A 22,926-nucleotide genomic window follows, 5' to 3' on the forward strand; every position below is an offset into this window, starting at 1 on the left:
ATAATCACTCGTTATTGCCTCGTAACCCGAAGTAAACAACCAATGACAACGTAGAACAAACGGAACAAGTCTAATTTGAGATAATTAAGACATTAACCACGTCAACAAACGTCAACACAATGTGCTCTAGTGCTGTCTGTTAACTAGCACGCGCTCAGTTGAAGGTATTCGTTATCGTCCACCCATGGGCAAAAGTAGATGCTAAATCAACCAATCAGAGCGCAAGGTTTACTTAGGTTGTGCTACAAAAGATTTTGTTACGTCGTGTGGGAGGCGCGGTGGCCTAATGGTTAGCACGGTCGACTAAGAGTCAAACTGCCCGGGTTCGAGTCCTGACCGGGGCGCTGCGTTGTGTTCTTGGGCAAGACACTTCACTCTCACAGTGCCTCTCTTCACCCAGGTGTATAAATGGGTACCAGCGAATTTACTGCTGGGGGGTAACCCTGCGATGGACTGGCATTCCATCCAGGGGGGAGTAGCAATACTCTCAGTCGCTTAATGCTACAGAAACCGGGATAAGCTCCGGCTGTATGGGCCACTTAGCTCGGACACAGACTTTACCTTTTTACCTGTTTACTTAAGATAGCCATCCTAGATCACCTTGCACCTCAGTGTTTATTATTTCTACTCGTATTCCTTTGCTACACTGTTGAAACTTGATATTTTGACCGTTCCTCCACACCTCTAGTCTATGCCAACAAAATTCTAATTAATGCGCTACCGTGACCGAGCAATACAATAATGCACATAGTTCAATAAAGCTCAGCACTAGACACATGTACGCCGTGCGGACCTATTTTTATTTATGTATCATGGAGATAAATAATTGTTAACATGAATCAAGACTCATAAAGAAGTATAGTTTTTTGGGTTTAAGAATTTAATGAAATCAATTTAACCACAATAATGCTGTTTTAAACTTAAGTGCTGTACAATTTAATAGTTAAAGTTACATTTACATACAAATTAAGGAAAAGTCTGAGCAACGATTGCTTATTGATATATTAAAGATTAAAAGGGAACCATTTATCCAACACATTTATAAATCCTAGCAAAATTTCCTGGTGGAAAAAATGGCTTTCTTAATGTTTATTTGAAATTACACATAATAATGTGTTAGTTTTATCTATTTAAGTGGATTATTATATACAGCAAATGTAGTTGTACTAAACTATGCTAACAACTAGCAATACGTGTTTCTTAGGTTGGTCTTTGATCTGTAGATGTTTTAAGCATGGCTTGACTTGTACAAGTTTTAGTAAGTTTATATCTAAAAAACATTTGCTATCGAGAAAAAAAGTGTTTAGTGAAAAGGAATATTTTGCTGATGTTGAATCAACAGCAGAACACTATATTTCAGGTTATGACTTAAATCGTCTCTTAGACATAAAGATCACATTATTTAACACCCATTTCTATCATTTGCATCTATTGATTACAAAGGTTAATATTAATATTAAGGTGATTCCTCGGAAAAGGTTTCGAACGATTTTTTTTTTAATTTTTTCTGAATGTTCCCTACCAAGCAATGTTTTGAAAAAGATGGGTCATCACTCACAAGAGAGTTACGGCGGGCAAATCTTACCTCATTTATGTCCGTTCTGGTACTAAACACGCGCGTCATTTCATTTGTCCAAGGATTCAAGGGTCATAATTTGTCCAATTAATACTCGAAGTCCTGGCGGATTCGGTCAAATTATATTTTAGCGATGGATGGAATTAAATTGACATCAATGCTCGGATTCATACTTCGCTACTGAGAGGAAATTTTTAAAGGATTTGGCAGTAAAACTACTTATTTGTTTGACTCCTTATCGGACAAAAACGTAACACATTGCATAAAGGTATTTTTCTCCATTATCTGCTAATATTTTTGCCACGTTCCCACAGGTGTTGGACTCATCAGGAAATCCACCTGTACCAAAACCGATTCTGGAATCACAAGAACGACAGTTATCGTCATTGTTGGCAACGAAACCGATTCTTGCTCTGGAATTAGCATCCCTGTAGCAGCGAGCATTGAAACCTTCCATGTTACAGTTGCTTTGTAAGGAGGCCTGTGAACCAATCAGCGTCTTCCACGTGTCACGTCCCAGTGAGGTGCTGCGGTGCACTCCGTCAGCGATTAATGAGTACAAAGAGTCAGCTGTCTTGTTTATAACGAGAAAGTTCGTGTTTTCTTCGCCACGGATCTTCATACCAAGGCATATTTTGGAGAAGGGTGTGTCCCAATAACTCGTCAATTTAGTCTCTTGTGTGTCAAGCCCAGTCTCCCCTCCTGCTAGATTAAAAGTTTCCTTGTTGCTCCAAAGATCTGAATGATAGCGAAAGGTGTCCTGGGGAAGAAAGATTTGATAGAATATGTAAGTTATTTATAGGCTGTAGATTGGTGTGTGTAAATCAGAACTGAAATCACATCGCTTGTAAAATATGTCACGACATGCCACCCCACTATAAAACTACAATTAAAGACAATGACGTTGGTACTTTTAAAGTTGCAAGTTGTAACGTGAGTGGTAATACGAGCAACAAAACTAAGATTTTATGCAGAAAGTAGAACTCAAGTCTACTTTGTGCAACATGTTGCCTCAACTTGCAACACTGTAATTTGTTGCGTGACAAGTTGCTCACGCTAGTGGTAATACGCGCAACAGCGCGTTACAACTTGCAATGCAACAATGTTGCGAGACAAGTTGAAAGAAAATGTTGCCCGTATTACCGTGCCTTAACAAGTTCTCCCTTTCCCTCCACTTACAGTGTTAAAAATAAGCTGAAAAAAATCATTTTCCAACTTTGTTGAGGGGGTAAGGGTTACACGTGACCAATGTCAAGTGTCCCAATGACTAATATCTGAAATTGTAGTTAGTAGTACGTAGTTCACTCAGCCTTTTTATTTCACTCCAGTGCCAAGCTAAAGATAAGCGAAACACATACTGTGCAGCACAGCAACAGCGTAATTTTTTAGTACTAAAACAAAACTGTTCCGATCACATAAAAAATTAAGTAATGCTCTATCCAAGATTTTCCGGCCTTCAACGATGCGAAAATTTATTTTTTGTGATATCCCTAAAAGTGCCAAATTTGCCTTGAGGTTCGAGAGAACGAAAAATATCTCCGCAATATGTAAATTATAATCTCTAATAACCTTTGAGCCGTTAATCTTCATAACAAGAGTCCAATGTTCGAATCCGCACGCCCCAAGACCACAATAAGGAGTCCTTTCGTTGGTCCTGAAAAAAGAAAATAGTCCAACAATCTAAGACTTGTTTAACACTTCTATTCCTTAGTACAAACAAAATACAAACAGCGGCAACAAACATAACACATGGACTAAAAAAAAAATAATCTAAAATGTACTTAACGTTTAGCTGAACAATAATTTACAACAGTGATAACAATAAATGAAGAAGCGTTCTCAAGTTGAATACTCGGAAAAAAGATTTTCCGAGTTCCCCCAACGGGAGTCGAACCCGTTCCCGTTGGGGGAACTCGGAAAATCTTTTTTCCGAGTATTCAACTTGAGAACGCTTCTTCATTTACTTTCACTTTATCCAAGTTGCCATTTCACTTTACAGTGATAACAATAGGTGAGAGCCAATAAAGCCACAGCTTTTTACTGCCAACGTTGTCACTAAAGGTTGGGTTTTACGTCCCGTATTAACATCGTTTCTTTTATTTTACAATGTAAGTCACATCGTCCACTGGCTAAGACCTGGAAATGGTCCCATTTGATGTTGTGGCCAGTAGAGATTGCGTGATCAGTAACGGCGGAAGTGTTGATTGGGGAGGATCGGGGAGAGAGTACAGCTTATTAAGATGATGAAACAATTCAGAATTTGGCTCAATAAGTTGTATTGTCTCCCCGATCCTCCGAAATTACCACGACCAGCCCTTAAAACACTGCTCGAGTTTGCAACGAAGAAAAGCCACTTGGTGTTGGACGGCCAGTACTATGATCAGGTTGGTGGTGTCGCTATGGGGTGCCCATGGGGTCCTGTTTGAGCTTGCATTTTTGTGTGCCATTTTGAGACGCAATAAGTGATCGAATATTGCAGTGGCCTGTCCATCCGTTGGGTTGATATTTAACTGCATTGTGAAAGTGAAACTACCTAAGTTAAAACGTTGAAATTTTTCCACTTACAAATTCCTCTCGTAAAGTTCCTTGCACTCCAAAGCTAGATCAACAAAGCCAGAAAATTGGAAAAAAGTCAGTATAGAATTGACTAAAACGGTACTGGAATCGAGCGATGAAAGGTAACGACAAACATGTTAACACGTGCATTAATTGTTGAGACGTTGTAGATACTGAAAAAAGATAATGCCTTTGATCAGAGATAACTTAAGGTAGTTATTTCTATTTCTATTTTTCTTCTCCTATTCACTCTAACTTTCGTTAGGAAATTAGAAGAACAACACAAAGTAACTAAAGTTATACCCAAAAAGGATGCACGGGTCAAACCAATCAGAATGCAGTTTTGACTGTCTTTTTCGACACGAAAGAGACGAACATAAAAATTAAAAACCAATAACTGGGTGCAAAAAAATAACAGAGCAAGGGAAACAAAAATGTACGGAAGATATAACTGGAAGAATCGATAGATCTTGTATTCTGATTAGGTGTATACATCATTTAAAGGTTTAACCTTACTTCTTAATTTTCGACGACGTTTCCCCGACGAAGATATGAAACAAGAACGATAACCTGACATAGCTTTGTTCGGTCAGCTATGTTTACTTTTTACGGACTCTCACGATGTATGTCTGACGTCATCCAAAGGCTAATCACAACCAACTGCGAAAGTGTGGCGGATGATGAAGGTTTGAATTTGGAATAAGATCAAAGCTTCGGCTAGTTAATTACCTGTACTTTTCTAATAAAAGTTACCCAAAAGTTGGATCGAATTGGGTGGATCATTTTTTTTTTCACTTGACTTATTCATGCCATTGCCATTGGGAATCTGTATGTTGTTTTTGTGAAGTATCTTTTTAAACTCTGTTTCTTTTTCTTTCCTTATGGTTTGTCTATATTATTCTTTTGTTTCATTTCTTTCGTTTCTTTTCTATTCGTTTCTTTTCTTATCCTCATTTTTTTAACTTTTAAAATAGTCCATTTTTCTTCCTATTGTAAAGAATATTTCACCTTCGTAACAAATCCTTCCACCTCCATAATATCCAGGTTTGCAAGTGCAGTTGTACGATCCCTTGGTGTTAATACACATAGCATCAGCACTGCAGTCATGTGTTCCTGAAGCACATTCGTCAATATCTTAAATGAAAAGATACATATTGTTTTTATAACAACGTTAAAGTGTTGCACGTGTCACCGATAGTAAGACACAAATGCCCCGTTCACCTCTCCAACCTGGAACAATTGCAAAGGAAGATGTTCTAGAACGCTACAGCAGCTTGCATCCCCACAAAACCAACCTTAATACTTCATTCCTTCCTTCCTTCCTTCCTTCCTTCCTTCCTTCCTTCCTTCCTTCCTTCCTTCCTTCCTTCCTTCCTTCCTTCCTTCCTTCCTTCCTTCCTTCCTTCCTTCATGCATTCATTCATTCATTCATTCATTCATTCATTCATTCATTCATTCATTCATTCGTTCGTTCGTTCGTTCGTTCGTTCGTTCGTTCGTTCGTTCGTTCGTTCGTTCGTTCGTTCGTTCGTTCGTTCGTTCATTCTTTCATTTATTTATTGATTAACAGAGAACGATTTCGGGTGACGCACAAATTGGATTCCTTGAGGTAAATTTGAGTTCCTTCTAATATATGTGAAACTGTAAGTTAATTTGATATCCAAAATCAATTTACTTCAATCTCAAAGTAATTTTGTCATGACTGAATAAAGAAATAATATGATGAGAAAATTAATTCTCCTTTCATTATATGTATGTAAAACGCCATTCGATTAATTAAAAAATATAATTTCGCCTTATTGTGTCTATCTCTGTTTTATTTTTCCTCCCATCGGAAAACAATATAAAATACTTTACCCTCACAACGTTGTCCATCGCCATGATATCCGGGTTTGCAATTGCATATATATGATCCCTTGGTATTGGTACACACAGCATTAGCACTGCAGTCGAGTGCCTTTGAAGCACACTCGTCAATATCTGAAAGTATAACACATTTAATTAAGCAAAATTACAATTAACGGTTTTTCATTTAAGACTGCATTCGAGGAAAAAACTTTCGATGTAAAATGAACTGGAATCCATAACTGTTGGAATCTAATTTCACGTTAAAATTCCCAATCACCGTATTTTGTATGCAGGTTTATGTTAAAAACATAAAATACATTCACCTTCACAATTTCGTCCATCTCCAGAATATCCAGATTTACAAGAGCAGTTATATGATCCCTTGGTATTATTGCACACAGCATCAGCACTGCACTCGTGTGTTCTTGAAGCACATTCGTCAATATCTGAAAAAATAACACTAAATTAGTTTGTTGGCCAAATGACAATATGAAAATCTCCATTAAGGTATTATTCGAGGGAAAACCCTTTAAGGTTGAATGAACTTAATCTGATGGTTTAAAGTCGAAACCGTTTAAGAATTTTCCTCGGCAATCTTCCAAATGATCAAAAACGTCGGTTTGATCTTATAGCCATCTTCAAGAAATCTTTGTGAAATGTTGTTGCTTGGAAATATGGAAGTAAGGAGTTATGATGTTGGAAGCATGCTGCAGAGTAAAATAACTTCATTTGTCAATTTAGGACCCAGTTGTTACCAGCGGAAAACGCTATCCGCTGGATAAATCGCTATCCAGTGAATAGCGTAGTATGTTTTGTTAACGTTTATCCACTGGATAGCGATTTGTCCGGTGGACAGCTTTATCCGCCCTTCGAACAACTGGGCCCTGTTGTTAAGTTTTATGACTTTCATTGCTGCCTTGATGAAAAAGAAAACTGTACAAGCAATCCTGTTTGCTGTAAAATAGCCGATGAGATGAAAATGATTAGAGTCAGGCTCACCACTGAGAGCCGCCTTAAACATGCTCCAGTTTTTCCCTGTTTTTACCCTAATTCGCATAATGGCTGAACTGACCTTTCCGATCGCGCGGCGGATGTGAGAATAAAGACTTACTGCTCAAAGTCCAGAGGCGTCTTTATCGGCTCTTCTTAAATCTCACAATAAAACGATCTCTTAGTCATTTTCATGTTTCACAAATGCATCGGCGTACAGGGTATACGAAAATAATGAATTGTACCTCAAGCAATTCGTGCTCTTACCATATTGACACTCTAGACCCTGGAATCCAGGAAGACACAAACAGCGATATCCTTTGTCGGTAAAACCGTTTTGACAGGTTGCTTTGTTCTTGCAAGGGTTACTAACACAAGCGCTCTAAAAAAGAAAGAGAAAATAAGAAAAAATAAAATAGATCTGACTGTATCGGAATATTATTATTTCTTATTCCCTGCAGAATTACTGTAAATAACTTAAAGTCCTGTTCTCGTTCATCATCATCAACATCATCATCATCATCATCATCATCATCATCATCATCATCGTAGTGTCGCCCTAATGATGAACGATGAGACTGGGAAATGCATGATGAAATGGAACCCAAGAAACAGGAGATCCCTACTTCACGTCAAAGTACAACAAGGAGCAGATGCAGGAAGCGACCATCACCTCTTCCGATGCGAGGGACGCCTAAAGCTGGCAAGAAATAGAAGGAAAAAGATGTCAAGAACCAACTTTGACGTTGCAAAGCTAAAAGTTCCTTCACACGCGGGACACGTAAGCCCTGCGTGAACTCTGTTCACCTGTACGGCGCTGAGATGTGGAGGGTTACATCAGCGGATATCGAGCTGTCGTTTTCTACCGAAAATGTCTAAGTAGAATCCTCGGCATATTCCGGCCACACACCATCTCTAACTGTGACTCCCCATACAATGGTCTTCTTACCAAAGTGAGCTCCACCTCATTAGCTAATAAGCGCATTTAGTAGAAACTCAGCTGTGTTCTATTGGAAAGCCGCGAATCTGATTGGTTCTCCCACTGTTTTCTATTCGCCGATAGAAAACAGTCGCGCGCTCGCGTAGCTCTTTAAGCGGTAAATTTTCTTGATTTTTGTCTTCAAAGTGCACAAAACTGTAGGTTTTGGACTGCAATCCTTTAGAGTTTCTACTAAAACAATTAGACTTCTCGCCCTCGTTTTCTATGAGCGATAGTCAACTCGGCTGCGCCTCGTTGACTATTCGCTCATAGAAAACTCGGGCTCGTAGTCTAATTGTTAAATAGAATTTCCTTACATTATTATATTTTTTACCTCCGAGACGCTGTTTTCGCATTTAAGTGCATGACGGGCTGTGCCCCGACCTATCTGACTTCGCAATTTGTCAAAAGGCAACAAATATCAAGCAGAACCACAAGAAATTCACAACAACTGAATATTCCCCTGTGCAAAACCACTGCTGGCCAGAAGTCATTTTATTACAGAATAGTAAAGCTATGGAACTCTTTAGACAAAGACTTAAAACTATGTAAGAGTCATACAATTTTTAAGAAAGCTCTGAAGACAAAGCTTCTCAGCGAGTTTTTAAATTAATTTTTTTTCTTATTTCTTTCATTTTTCTTTCTATTTCTTTTTATTTTGTTTTTATAATATATAACTAGTGTACACATTTTAAATTTTACATTTTATTCAACTTCATGTATTGTTCACTGAAAAACCTCTTTAGGAGTGTTCAATAAAATTTTATCTTATCTTATCTTATCTTATCTTATCTTATATCTTATCTTATCTTATAAGAGCCTATTTTTCCACATTTTCCTGCTTATATGAAAAAAATATATTTTCACTGCGGTCCTCTTCCTATGATCTTCGAGGCAACTACATTTTGTCACTCATTAAGCCGAGAACAACTCTTGGGGATCGAGGGATTTTTCAACCAGCATCCGAAATAAGAAGATCCGAACTTCCACACCCACCGTCAATGAAACCCCTTGATTTTAACGGAGCCCTTCCTCTTATCCTTCGCGCACCCTGTTCTATACGATCCGGCCAAATCTTACCAGAAACAGTCAAAAGAGAAATACACTGCAGTAATTCCTGCATATGATCCGGTCGCCTTTCTTAAAGAAAACGGAAATCAAACCCCTAGTCTAGTCCCCTAGAGCAACTTCGTCTTCCCAGTTCCTGAATAACAGTGCATGGAGGCGATCGAAGAGGTGGCCATCAACTCGTCTGAAGTACAACCGAAAGTGTGGAAACGCTATGTGGATGACAGTTTTTGCATCATCAAAAGAAATGCTGTTAACTCCTTCCATGCTACTCTCAACTCCATTGATCCACACATTTCATTCACCATCGAAGAGGAATCTGACCAACAGATCGCTTTCCTAGATTCTTTGGTTTCCCGCAAAGATAACACGATCACCATCGATGTTTATCGCAAAGCAACCCACACCGACAGATATTTAGACTTTTATTCTCACCATGACAAAAGCCATAAGATTAGCACAGCTGAGACCCTCTTACACCGGGCAACTAAACTCTCTAGCACAACCCAAGGGAAAAATACTGAAATCAATCACGTCACTGATGCCCTACGAGCTAACAACTATCCGTCCGATATTATTTCTAACATCCTAAAGAAGAAATTCTCCAATCCAACAACACATGCCATCCTTTCACCAGAAGAACTTGTCCATATGTTTTTTAAATGGGCTGCGCCTCAGGAGCATTCCAACACTTACGCTGTACTTCCATTCATCAATGGTGTCACGCAACCACTAACAAGGATTCTTCGAAAGCACGACATTCAAGTTATTAATAAACCCCACAAGACATTACAACAAGAATTCCCATCCCCTAAATTTAGACCACCAGTCGAACAACAACCGAATGTGGTGTACCAAATTCCTTGTGCTGATTGTGATTGGTGCTGTGGGTGAAACCGATGTTTCGAAACCCGCAAAAAAGAACATATCAGGAATGTAAAAACCTGTGCGAATGGCTCAAACATTGCGAAACATGCGTGGTCATTCGACCATCGCATAGACTTTGAAAACTCTAGTGTTATTGACAAAGGCTCTTTTCGTATTAGAAAAACTTTGGAAGCTTGGCACACCTCTGCTACTAAGCATGCTGACAATAACTCAAAGCCCATTCCAAGCCAATACTGTATTCTTTTTAAAAAATAGCCTCTTAATTAGCACATTTTTACTTCGCTTTTGTTTTTCATTATTTTCTTTTTATCACACCTTTCTTGTATATATTTTATCCATTTTGTATTCAATTTTTTATCCGTCGAAGGCTGTAGAGCGACAGCCGAAAGCTCATTGTTTTTAATATTTTTAGCCAGTGAACGTTTTTTATTGTTTTTATTATGTCTAATCCTGGCTGCGCTTCAATCTTTAAGCTTGATTTAGTTCCTCGCGAAGCGAGGCCGAAGGCCGAGCGTAGCGGGGTGTATAATTTTGTCCCTCAAAGGGCTCAGGCGGGATCAAATCTCGTGTGGAGTTTACGGTCATATATATATATTTGTGAGCTTGGTGTGTGGCGGAAATGACGTCACACGGCTGCGCGCTGGTGGCCTAATGGTGTGAGGCGTCGAACTTGAAATCAGATCTTCGGGACTGAGGGCCGGGGTTCGAATCCGGCTAGGGTTTTTATTTTTATTTCTTTATTTTTATTACTTTTTTTTTGTGGGTTCGAATCCTGAGCCTTTCATTTTTATCGTTTTTCTTTTCGGATTAAAATAACACTGATTTCCACATAATACTCCCTCAACGCCTATTCAGGCTATAAACCTTTCATCGCCATCAGGGGCACGCGGGCGGAGGGTTCGAATCCTCCTGCCGTTCGTTCTTCTTTTTTTTTTAATGCCCTCAAATAAATGTCCAAAATGCGACTATCCAATAATTTGTCGATGATTTTGAAAATAGCCTGCGCTTCCCAACGCTTTATACCTCTTTACGAACCAGAAAGAGCCGCCATCTTCAAAGCGGAGTAGACCCTGGGAACGAGGGTGTCGCGGCCATGCCCGTTACAATTCAATTAATGTTCAACTTCAAATAATCCACTCCTTATTTATAACACCCCCCCCCCCCCCTCCCCAACCCAGAGCTTCGCGAGGCCCTGCGAGTCACGTATTACTAGTCTATATGTTGGAAAGAGTTATATTATTTCCACTAGAATTTTTTCTATCCAGGGGCCTTATTGATCTTTTAGTTCTGAGATGCTTGTTCCCTTCTCTCCTGAATTTTTTATCTTCTTGAAGCTCAAGAAGCTCCCCAATAGCGGCGATTCTATGTAGCTTCCTCTGTGGGTGAGGACGGCTCAACCGTTCTCTGAAATAAAGCCTGCTTGTGATCATTCAGAGGTGTACCATCCACGCCTTTAACAGGTGGTGTACTATTAAGGTATTTGACACAGCTGCGTTACTAACTGATACTGTTGCCGATATTCCACTCGCCGATGTGATGTCCCCATGTCGACATCTATTGTATCCATCCATGCCTGTTATAATTCCCTTGCACTGTCTTACACTTGCCTATCTAATGTGAAATTTCCCTCATGTCAGCCTCGCGTGCAACTTGGTCTCCAGGTACTTTTCCTTTCGTTCTGTCCACACTTATTGTATACCACGAGCAGGATTTATATCTCCGCCTTGTTGGAAAAATAGTGTCCTCTACATCACCCTTCATGTTATCACGCCAAAGTGTTCAAATCTCGCCCACGGATCGAGCAATGTCCCCAGTTTATGTCCGTTAACCTTCTGGTCAGTTCTTCCGTTTATGCCTGCTGGTAAATATTTTTTCGGCTTTCTCCCATCTATGTCTCGTGGATTTCTAAAGACGGGATCATCGGTTCAGTTTTTGTTTAAGCTCGGCTACAACGAGTTCGTGATCACTACCAACTGAGGGTCTGCCTATCTATAAGTGAGCAATCCAACATGGATTATCTTTTGATAATCTCGTGATCTAAATGAGCCCTTGGCCGTGTACCAGCTATGCTGATCCAGTTGTTCTTGTGGAAATCAATCAGCTTGTGCGGGTACAGGCATTTTTCAATGGCAAAGTTGCTGGAGGCAAACGGGCCACATATATTTTTTAAACTTCCAAATGCCTTTTTTCACTTGGTGGTATGTATTTCCAAACCGAGTATTCATCTTTAGGAACTTATTTCAATAGATAATACTCTGAAAGTGATAAATGATCGTCACAGTGAATTTCCAATTAAAGCAATTAGAATAAAGAAGCCTGAAAGAAATTCAGGGCTTCAACGTTGAAGCCCTGAATTTTGTTCAGGCTTCTTTATTCCAATTGCTTAAATTGGAAATTCACTGCGACGATCATTTATCACTTTCATATACATCCGCAGTTCATATATGAATCATTTCATATACATTACATCAGATAATACTCTATATTAATTGAAATTTTGAGCAATCACTAATACCTTAGTTCCACGGTAAACATAATGTGGGTCCTCTTGAAGGTCGTTTTCGTGTTCCTCATGTGTAGAATTATTTAATTCACATTTGTATCCCTCAGCTTCACTTCTTCTCATCAAATTATGACTAGCGCAGTTATGCTCCCTGTAACACATCACATCACAGAAGTCCGCCATCATGACGTAATGAACTCGTATCACGTGATTTACGAGACGCTTTCCTGCTTGTTCAGCTCCGAACAGTAATTGACGGCATTGGCCTAAAAATGAGTTGTTATTGACAATGTATTATTCTGATTCTTACATAACTTGAAAATAACAGAACTCAAAGATTTCGAAACAAAATAATTTTAACACATATTGTCGATGCCAAATAATTTTGCAGTGCAAAAGTTTTTGCTTTCCATAAGACTATTTTTAACGTTTAAAGGAAATTAAAATTTACAGGTGTCGTAACAAAATAAAAATAAAACAACTTTATGTAGGTGTCGATGTATTTAGCACTATTGTGCTAACCCGGGACACTGTACATAAATAATTACACAAACAAGATATAAAATAAATAAAATTAAATAATTAAATAATTAAGTACGATTAAATAATTCCACGGCTCGAATATTACACCTTTCAGTCTAAAATTTGGCATGAAGTATCTCTGTGTGACTCTTTATAACCCTACATTTTTGTTTTTGATGAAAATCTTTCGAGAGTCGAGAAATTAGCAATTCTGTTCAACGTACCCATACATTGCTCTGTAATTTATAATTAAATAAGTACCATTAAATAATTCTGCGGCTTGAATATTACACTTTTCAGTCTAAAATTTGGCATGAAGTATCTCTGTTTGACTGTCTATAACCCTACGTTTTTGGTTTTGGTTTAAATCTTTCAAGAATCGAGAAATTAGCAGTTCTGTGCAACGTGCCCATACATTGCTTTGTAAATTAGTTCAATAAAGAATCAAATTAGTACCATTAAATAATTCTACGGCTTCAATATTACACCTTTCAGTCTAAAATTTTGCATGAAGTATCTCTGTTTGACTCTTTAAACCCCTACGTTTTTGTTTTTGCTGTAAATCTTTCAAGAGCCGAGAAATTGTAATTCTGTGCAACGTGCCCATACATGCTCTGTAATAATGTAAAACAACTCTGCGATTAAATAATTCTACGGCTCGAATATTACACCTTTTAGTCTCAAATTTGGCATGAAGTGTCTCTGTACGACTCTTAATAACCCTACATTTTTGTTTTTGGTGTGGATCTTTCAAGAGTCAAGAAATTAACAATTCTGTGCAACGTGTCCATACATTGCTCTGTAACTGCATATATTTAAATCATTCGCTACGCTTGAATATTATTGCGACATGCAGAGCAGAAATTTGGTGGAAATTATCTCTGTATGACAAGCTAAAACAAAGCGATTTTTTAGGGTTTTGCTTACTCATAACAATAAAACAAGTTTTTTTAAAGCGCGTCTAAATATAATATTAAAATATACAAAAAATACTCTGTACCATACAAAGTTACGATAGCTCAGTTAGTAGAGAACACTTCTACAGAAGTTGTGTATGCCTTGGTCGTTGGTTCAAATCCAAACGGAAGCTATTATTATTCTTTTTTCTCAGTCTTTTTTAAAGTCAGTGTGCCGTTTTATTTAAAATTTAAAGGTTGAACAAACGCAACAGTAAATTTTGATATTTCAGTATGTTGAGATCGAACGCCGGCTATTTCAGTGAGACTTCAACCGCTGATGTCAATAGAATTGGAACGCTTGTAGTGTAGAAAAAACACCACCGAGAAATCAAGCTGTTATGCCCCAGGTGAAACTATTTTTTTTGCATATATATAAATCATTCGCTCCCCTTCAATATTAACGAAATTTGGTGGACATTATCTCTGTAGGACTGGCTAAAATAGAGGCATTCGTTTAAAGCAATTTGTTTACTCATAGCTGAATAATTAACGATTTTGTAAAGCGTGTCCAAATATAATATATGAAATCAAAAAAAAATATTCTGTACCGTCAAAGTTACAATAGCTCAGTTGGGAGAGAGTAGTTCCACAGTAGTTATGCTGTATGTCGCGGTCGTTGGTTCAAATTCTGAACGGAACCATTTTTTTTTTCTTTTTCCTTTTTTTTCATTACGAGTAAAAGTCTCGCTTGCTCTTTTGGGCGAAAAAAAAAAAACTTTTAAATTATCTCGAGCGTGTACGAACAAACGTCTTGCTTATATATTTTCTTAAAACTTGCTAACATTTATTTTAGTTGGCAAGAGTTCAGTGTATTAATCTTGAGTGTGTGCGGGCACATCTCATTGCTTAAATTGTTGGTTAAATGCTTCAAAAGTTTAACTTTATTGTTTACATTGAGTTGTTTGGTTTGAGGGAGTAAGGGGTCGCTATGCGAGCGAAATTCTCGTTCGTATATCTTTATCTTAATCAGTTTGCTGGGCAAAAAGCCAACTGTGTGCGTCCAGCAGAAATTCTACACAATACAATTCCTTTGGTGACTAGGAAGCTAGGAGCTACGTTGTTTGATATATAAGTAGTGTATGGCCACTGTCGTGCATGTTTAGAAAGTTAAAGAAAATCGTACATTTCAAAATATTAGCGAGATTTCTAAGTATGGGCGAAATTAAACATTTGAAAAAATAAACATACTTTTAAATTTCAAAGACTTGTTTCGGACACTCTGTATCCATTATCAGTTTGAAGATGTTTCTTTCAAAATATGACATTTACACGAGCACACGTCTCATTGACATGGTCAAAGAGGATATCCCGCTTCGTATTGTCTCCATGATCGAGCTACTACAGAGTTTGGTATTAGGATAGCCTATTCTCTGCAATTAATGTGTCACTCAGGGCGAGGGTCTTATGTGCTTGACACTCCCCGAAGAAGTAGTACTGCTCTACTCTTCCTCTTTCATGGATGTGGCGTTCATGGTGTTTTTTAACTACATGTAAACGGATGATCTCGGAGAGTCGATGACAGTGAAATAAAGTTTTAATGTTATAACCGACCACGAAAATCACAAAAATGATTGTCACTATCTTGTTTGTGCGGTTGCCCCTAGATAAATAATTAAATAAATAAAATAAATAAAAAAATATATAAATAAATAAATCGAACAAAAACACGTTTGAAATCCCAGCTGGAAAGAGGCCAATCCTATCCTATCTAAATCCATCGATCTCTTCAACCTCCGGGAAGGGTTTTGCGTCAGTAAAAGGAAACAGAAAGAAAACCTCTGGGACCAGGGCAAGACAAAATCAAACACGATAACTAATGCAACTCACCATGACACCATTTACCGTCACCAGTGTATCCCTTATTACAAGCACAAGTAAAAGAACCATCAGTATTGGTGCAAGTCGCCGACAAATCACATTCGTGAGTATTGGCCGCGCATTCGTCGACATCTGAAAAAAATATTGACAAAATAATGATACACTCTAAAGAGCTTTTTTATGGAAAGATTGAGATAAAAACCAGGCAGGTCACGAACCGTTACATGATTTGCCGTCACCGGTGTATCCATCATTACAAGCACAAGTAAAAGAACCATCAGTATTGGTGCAAGTCGCCGACAAATCACAGTCGTGTGTATTGGTCGCGCATTCATTGACATCTGTAAACAAAGACGTGACAAGACAATGAGGCAATCTGAAGTGGTTTAATATGTAAAGATGGGAAGATTGCGACAAAAATGCAAACCATGATATGTTCAAAAGAAACGAACAAAATAAGCAAACCACCAACCATTACACGATTTTCCATCACCGGTGTATCCCACATTACAAGCACAAGTAAAAGAACCATCAGTATTGGTGCAAGTCGCCGACAAATCACAGTCGTGAGAATTGGCAGTGCATTCGTCGATATCTGTCAACAGTAATAGAGTATGATTTGAATAATTAATTGGTGAGGGAAGGCTTCGATAAGAGCTTTATCGTAACGGACCCTATATTATAAGCTAAGAAGAGTTAAACTACAAAAAAGAAAGGAAAAACGTTTTAAATCGTTAACGAGGATCACAGAAACGAGGTAAATGCAGCTATACGTTTGCACGATTCACAAACAAAGTCAAACATCATAAGCACCATAACTAATGCAACTCACCGCTACACGATTCTCCATCGCCGGTGTATCCTTCATTACAAGCACAAGTAAAAGAACCATCAGTATTGGTGCAAGTCGCCGATGAATCACAGTCGTGAGAATTGGCCAAGCATTCGTCCAGGTCTGACAACAGAAGGGTTTTGAACGCCAGTCAGGAAAAAACGAGCATTCGGTGGCAATAGTTGAAAAATCATTTCCCTTCACTTTTTGCTCATTAATAGCTTTTAGGTAGATAATAAACCTGATGTAGTTTGCTCCCACCAAAAGTTTTTTAATTTCGAGAAAAAAAGAAAATCGGTTTTCGTGGTCAAAGTCTCAAAATGACCCAATTTTTAACCCGAAATTCGCTATCGTAAACTTTCTTCGCGTTCTCAAACAAAGCCGCACGGAGAAGTTTGGACGATTTCTATCAACAGTAAAACTCTTTTTCCTTTCTTTAGAATACAATTTTAGGGTGAAAGCGAAACTCTTCCATCTGAAATAATTAATAATGCGGAAAAGGTTTTCACGATAGCAAAAAGTTGAATGTAACGGTAATTTTCAACATTATTTTTTAACATGTGGTATAACTCCAAATGTTCTAATTCCTTGTTTAAACACACATGTAGATATTTATTTAAAATATACCTACCTGGCTTTGGTTATTGGAGGAAGTCTCTCTAAGAGATCATCAAAGTTCTAAAAATTGTCATAGACCCGCTCGTAAACTGTGTAAACACCTCTAATTGCAAAAGGCCCGAAAGTAACCCCAAAATGCTTGCCTTGCCTTCTTCTTTCCGGTTTTTCCACTGCAAAATTCCCTTTTAAACGAACGAGTGAGATAAAGAAGCCAAACTGGATCAATCTTAGCCCATTTTGAAACGAAGAACTCGTAGATTTGGATGATGTAACTAGTACTAGAGTTTGATGAATGAACATATTATGGTCTTATGATATTTATGATTCAATTCTGTACGGTTGCCAATGTTTGACATTCTTGACCAAAAACGTGCCTGTAGTACAATGATTGGCAAATAAGATGGAGTTAAAGCAATGTGAAGTAGTGTGGCAAATATACCTGTACAGTCCATGCCATCTCCCTCGTATCCAAGATGGCAATGGCAACTGTAGGACCCTTTAGTGTTGAAGCAATTGGCAAGAGAAGGATGACACTTAGCTTGATTATTGGCACACTCATCAATATCTACCACAATAGTAAGAAAACATTTTTTTATTTATATATTTTATTTATTTATTTTTATTTAACATTTCTTTATACACGGTAAAAAAATCATCAGGTAGATACTAGTAATTACAGTTATAATAAAAATTAATACAAATAAACTATTAATCAATACTAATTAATAAAAATTGAAGAAGTAAATGACTCAATGACTCAATACAATCCCAATCCCAATGACTGGTTGGTGTCTTAGTCTAACTTAATAGGTGTAAACACTTGTTTCTGGGATTTAAAGAGCGCGATCTTTGTGACCGTTTTCAGACAGTCGATTGTTAATTGTTTTCACGTTTTACCCCTTAAAAGCATCTTCTTATGAGACAACAACTATCACGATCTCCCCCACCACTCATTACCCTGCTAACCGACTGAGTAATTTCTAATCGATATAAGGTCTTGCTTACTAGTACTTTGTCTCCCATGAAAAGAACTGGAAAGCGCCCTGAGATATACAGTTTCAGTACCTTTTTGACCAAAGATATTGTTAACACCTATTCTTGAAATACCATACTACACGTGGTACCCTACAGTTTGCTTTGGTGACAATCCTTGAAGTATACACGACACAGAGCGAAACTAAACATGATCCTATAACTCACCGCTACACGATTTTTACAATTGTATATATTATGTAGTTGTAATTTGTAATCTGAGGGCCGCTTGTTTGTCAGTAGTTTTTACTGTTTGCCGTTACCCTCTTTTAATAAAGTTGATTGATTGATTGATTTGCCATCGCCGGTGTATCCCACATTACATGCACAAGTGAAAGAACCATCAGTATTGGTGCAAGTCGCTGACAAATGGCAGTCATGCGTGTTGGCCAAACATTCATCGCTATCTGTTAACATTAACACAACATCAATAAGTGTTGTAAATAGTTGGTTAATAACTTAACAGTTAAGGTGTCAACTCACCATACACCTCGACCCTTAGACAGTTCCATTTATGTTGTTGCGTTGGATGAAAGCGAATGTATTTTGCAGACACTGCCACTGGTAACTTGTGTTGGTCAACTGTGTCACTGTCACCTTCTCTGTGAAATTCCTGTAAAAAAGAACATGACGAAGAAGAGTTTTTCATTTAAAGAAAAGAGTAACAATGCTTATTACAAACGTAATTGATATTATCCTAAGAATATACGATTTTTTAGAGAAAACAAATGACAGCCTCCCCATTTCCGTTTGACGCTGGTTGAGACCAGGAAACTTACCACTTGAGCGCCATGTCCATCTTTATATGTTGTCCAGGTGATTCCATCAGACGAAAAAGACAGCTTAAAGTCTGTTACCCATTCATCAAGTCCATCATGAGTTCCGTCTCCCTGAGTAGCAACACCACACACTTGCAACATTTGTCCGAGATCAACTTGAAGCCAGTCGTCATTACTACTACTTGAGGCTGTACACCATCCATCACCCCTGCTACCATGCAGTCGACCGTAAGCAGCCTGGTAATTAGCGTCATTGTTATAATAAGACGAAGCTGACATCCAATGGTCAGGAATTATAAATTGACTGGCAACACCAACAGGATTGTGGAAACAGTTATCTAGATAAAAGTGATTTAATTAACTTGTGTTAGGTTATGGTTATCATGCTCAGTTCTTAATTTTCTCATTACACTTACATCAGCGCAGTTGGTAACTTAAATGTAGGATTTGTGGGTTCGTACTGTTTAGCTATATACTCTGATGGAAAAGATAACCGTGCATCTTTCCTTAAAATTGTTAAGGTTGTGGCATGTTTGTTTTGGTTCAGTTTAAACCTTGGCTCAATTTGGTGTTTTTCTTTGCTTTATACTATTATCATATATTACCATACACTAAAACAAAAGAAAATCCCAAATTGTACCAAGAGTAAATTTGGACCACAACGTGTACACTAGAAATTACATGCCACATTGTAAAGCTTTATTGGAATGCTGATATTGGAATAAAAATGTCACAGAGCTATTCTTGGTTTTCACGTGACGTCATCAAAATTCTGAATCCCAGAATCGCAAGACCCCTGAGTTTTTATCCTTCACTGATCAATAGACGTCCTTAGTATATGTCTTTTTGAAGGTTTTTAACTCGATAGCATTCGCCGTATTTAAGATAGAGCATTTTGAATTTCGGAGGTTTAAGCCACACGAGATCAAAGATGACCGCCAGAAGACTGTCACGTATGCTTAAAAAATGCCTCATCCTGCGATTTTTAACAATCTGAATGGTTGAGGTTTTGCGAGAAGTGTTTATGTGAATGTTTACTTTTCATGATGGTGATCTGACCGCTTTTTGTAGCAGAATTTAATGCCAGATGTCATTGATTTCCGGCCGCCATGCTTGAGCCCAAGCAGTTAGGCTCCAACATGGCGTTTCCATACTGTGCTCTCTAAATTTGCGTGAAACATTTTGACGGATAACTCAAGTACGGAATAACGTACAGACCAGAGACTTGGACAAGTAGTTCATATAGCAGTTTTCGACAACATGTAATATTCTTGAATTTTTTGAGTCAATCGTTTTGGATTTAATTTTTCGAGGCGTGACAGTGGCGTGGCAGTGGCGTGACAGTGAAAACCATCTATTTAACTTCAGAATGTGTTTAAAAAAACATATAATACTTTAAAAGTATCTTTACTACGGGTTCAGCGGGTCTAGAATAAACCAGCGAGCTTAAAACTGAACTGGGTTCTTTTAATTGCAAAGGTGTAATTTAGGAGGCTATACCGAGTTGTTCCAGTGGTGCAATATAAAGTTTTTGGCTTATATTAAATACAAAATAAGGGATTAACAATTTGCACCCTCATATTTATGAAACGCCATAAAATTCCCTGCCATACCCGGACAGATCCTTTGGTCACTTACTAGTTTTATTTAATAATGAAAACAGTTATAAAATCTTTCTTACCAACCACACCTAGAACTTGTCCAAGATGAAACAAAGAAATTGCCAGCAAAGACAGGAAAACCTGCGGAAAACCATTGAAATTTGCTAACTTCACTGAACTTCATTTTATTATGTTTCTAAGGTAGAGTGTGCTTTGTGATTGGTCAATTTTTAGGGCGTATTCTACAGTGCGGCTCGCAGAATTCTAGAGTATTTATCAAGCTCTGCTTGTTTGGTTAAGGTTAAAATAAAAATGTCTCACGAAAAATATAAAAAAATAAAAACTCACAGAATGCTTTCGGTTGGATGGAAATTTTAGAGACAAAAGCGAAAAGAAGGGGATATTCCAAACTTCAAATCGATCGATTTTTCTTATTTTCTAAAATCGAAAGCGTCACTGATCTAGCACATGTAAAAGCAGGTTAGAAAGCAGATGTAATCGACGGGAAAAAGCTCTTTCCGTATCATAGAGTACAGACCATAACCTGGATTAATATCAGGTATATTAAATTAATAACAGGTATGTATTAAATGAGGAAGATAGAAATAGAGCAAAAGTATTTTTGATGATTTAAGCTTGGCAGTTTGGATTTGAAAAAAGGCATACATAAAAGATTTGCCACCCAACCGTAAGGAGAACACGGGAAACATTTCCTTTTTCTTAAGGTGGCTCGCAGTAGTTTAGTTTTAGACTTAACGTGAGATATGATTTAAAAATTACAATTCAGTCACCATTATATTGACAAATCATCATTATATTTTTCAGTGGTTACCAAGCAACATATACTTCTGTTGCAACAATACCGGTATCATGTAATGTATATGAAATGATTCATATATGAACTGCGGATGTATATGAAAGTGATAAATGATCATCGCAGTGAATTTCCAATTTAAGCAATTGGAATAAAATAAATCCTTGTATCCTCTGTATCCTAACCAAAGTATTTTTTTCTTTGTTTAAATGTGGACTAAATTTTACAAAACTCTGTTTCACAGTTTTTTGGGAAAAGATGTCCGTTGTGCCGACCAGTTTATACATTTTTCTACAATTTACTTCAACATGTTTTTTTAAAAAATAAAGCTTAAATTACATGTGAATCATCTTGTTGAAAGGTCTAGTATGGGGTTTAATTTTAGACGAACAAGGGTAAGAAACTTTTATCTCAACTTTTTCCTTTTTGGTTCATACATTTTTAGAAAATACTCTTAGAATCGTTGATAAAAGATGAAGCAGCTATATTTCACCAAATTTGCTGTGTGTGCATCATAGCAGTTTTTAAATTACTGTGGCTAAAATAACATAAATACTTACGGTTGATGGAAGAGCCACATATCTGTGAACTTGTACACGGTACATGACTGCTTCAAATATAATTTCGTTCACACATTTCGTATAACACTATTGTCATTAAAACATTACAAAAATCTCGCACAAGCAGTCTTTATGAAAACTTATCAATACCTCGTTGAAATACCCCGCTTGGGGGTTCTTTGATGATGATTTTTGAATACGTCTTGTAAAATGCATTAATAATTCATGAGGGTGCAAACCAATCCCAGCACAGTATTCAGATCACATGTACACAGCTGTAAACCCCCATACAAATCAATCAATAGAATTAACTTTTGATACAAACTCCTGCTCAGCTAATTAGTATTCATTAACTTTTGATACAGATCTCTACTGATTCGCATAATAATACTTTGCATTCAATTTATTGTTTTCATTTCACAAGTAGAATAAAATATTCGCGTCCGATCTGTATGGGCGTTTACAATGGCTCGCCTATCAGCTCGCCATTGTAAACGCCCATACAGATCTCCCGCTCATATTTTATCTACTACTTAAAAATTACTCTCGTTCTGTATTCAGGGTAACTTTAATTAACAAGCTTCAACCCTTATTGTGATCTTCCCAGTTGTCAATAGTAATTTGTATTGAAAGCAAATTATGTTTCTATGACGTTGCACTATTATTGTTTGTATGTTTGGAACTGAACCTTTCTTTGAAACACAAAAATATCTTTTTCACTATTACAATCTTTTGAAGACAGGTAATGAGTCACTGCTTGTCATGAAGTTTTAAATGGATTCTGATCTGTTGATAGGGAACAAATAAGTATTAACAAAGCTTAGTCTAACTGCCTTAATTCGTTAAAAAAGAAAATCTCCTCAGAACTGTTTTCATCCTCCTTTTAATTGCTTTGTTCCTTTTCTCTATTATACTATTGTACATCCTGAATAAAAAATACAAAAATAAAATTAATTTGTTACCCTAATCAGTAGTGGGAGATT

General features: G+C 37.4%; 2 protein-coding genes across 2 annotated transcripts in view; both read right to left on the reverse strand.

The window, feature by feature from the left end:
- Window positions 1-22,926, reverse strand: part of LOC144635521 (uncharacterized) — a 76,951-nt gene that overhangs the window by 31,272 nt on the left and 22,753 nt on the right. Inside the window, exons 8-19 of the mRNA XM_078494618.1 lie at window positions 16,540-16,662; window positions 16,180-16,302; window positions 15,926-16,048; window positions 15,717-15,839; window positions 12,421-12,674; window positions 7,238-7,352; window positions 6,304-6,426; window positions 5,990-6,112; window positions 5,141-5,266; window positions 4,142-4,175; window positions 3,146-3,230; window positions 1,827-2,336 (exon numbers count right to left, since the gene is read on the reverse strand). Coding sequence (XP_078350744.1) covers window positions 1,827-2,336; window positions 3,146-3,230; window positions 4,142-4,175; window positions 5,141-5,266; window positions 5,990-6,112; window positions 6,304-6,426; window positions 7,238-7,352; window positions 12,421-12,674; window positions 15,717-15,839; window positions 15,926-16,048; window positions 16,180-16,302; window positions 16,540-16,662 — 1,862 coding nt within the window. The remainder of the gene's footprint in view (window positions 1-1,826; window positions 2,337-3,145; window positions 3,231-4,141; window positions 4,176-5,140; window positions 5,267-5,989; window positions 6,113-6,303; window positions 6,427-7,237; window positions 7,353-12,420; window positions 12,675-15,716; window positions 15,840-15,925; window positions 16,049-16,179; window positions 16,303-16,539; window positions 16,663-22,926) is intronic.
- LOC144635526 (lactadherin-like) lies at window positions 18,436-22,477 on the reverse strand. Its single transcript, XM_078494625.1, has 5 exons — window positions 21,944-22,477; window positions 20,650-20,710; window positions 18,969-19,306; window positions 18,673-18,802; window positions 18,436-18,596 (listed from the first exon to the last, which is right to left on the reverse strand). The coding sequence occupies exons 1-5, from the start codon at window positions 21,986-21,988 to the stop codon at window positions 18,436-18,438; spliced, it is 735 nt and encodes a 244-aa protein (XP_078350751.1). The 5' UTR covers window positions 21,989-22,477.

The sequence above is a fragment of the Oculina patagonica genome, chromosome 13 (genome assembly GCF_052425735.1).
Source record: "Oculina patagonica isolate OP01 chromosome 13, crgOcupat, whole genome shotgun sequence".
In the NCBI taxonomy this organism is placed as follows: Eukaryota; Metazoa; Cnidaria; class Anthozoa; order Scleractinia; family Oculinidae; genus Oculina; species Oculina patagonica.

Bases quoted from the DNA above. Each gene is read 5' to 3' on its own strand.
- LOC144635526 (XM_078494625.1), bottom strand. From the start codon at position 21,988: ATGTACCGTGTACAAGTTCACAGATATGTGGCTCTTCCATCAACC. The intron at 20,711-21,943 runs GTAAGTATTTAT...GGTTTTCCGCAG, and splicing joins ATGTGGCTCTTCCATCAACC to GTTTTCCTGTCTTTGCTGGC. The intron at 19,307-20,649 runs GTAAGAAAGATT...ACTTTTATCTAG, and splicing joins ACAAGTTCTAGGTGTGGTTG to ATAACTGTTTCCACAATCCT.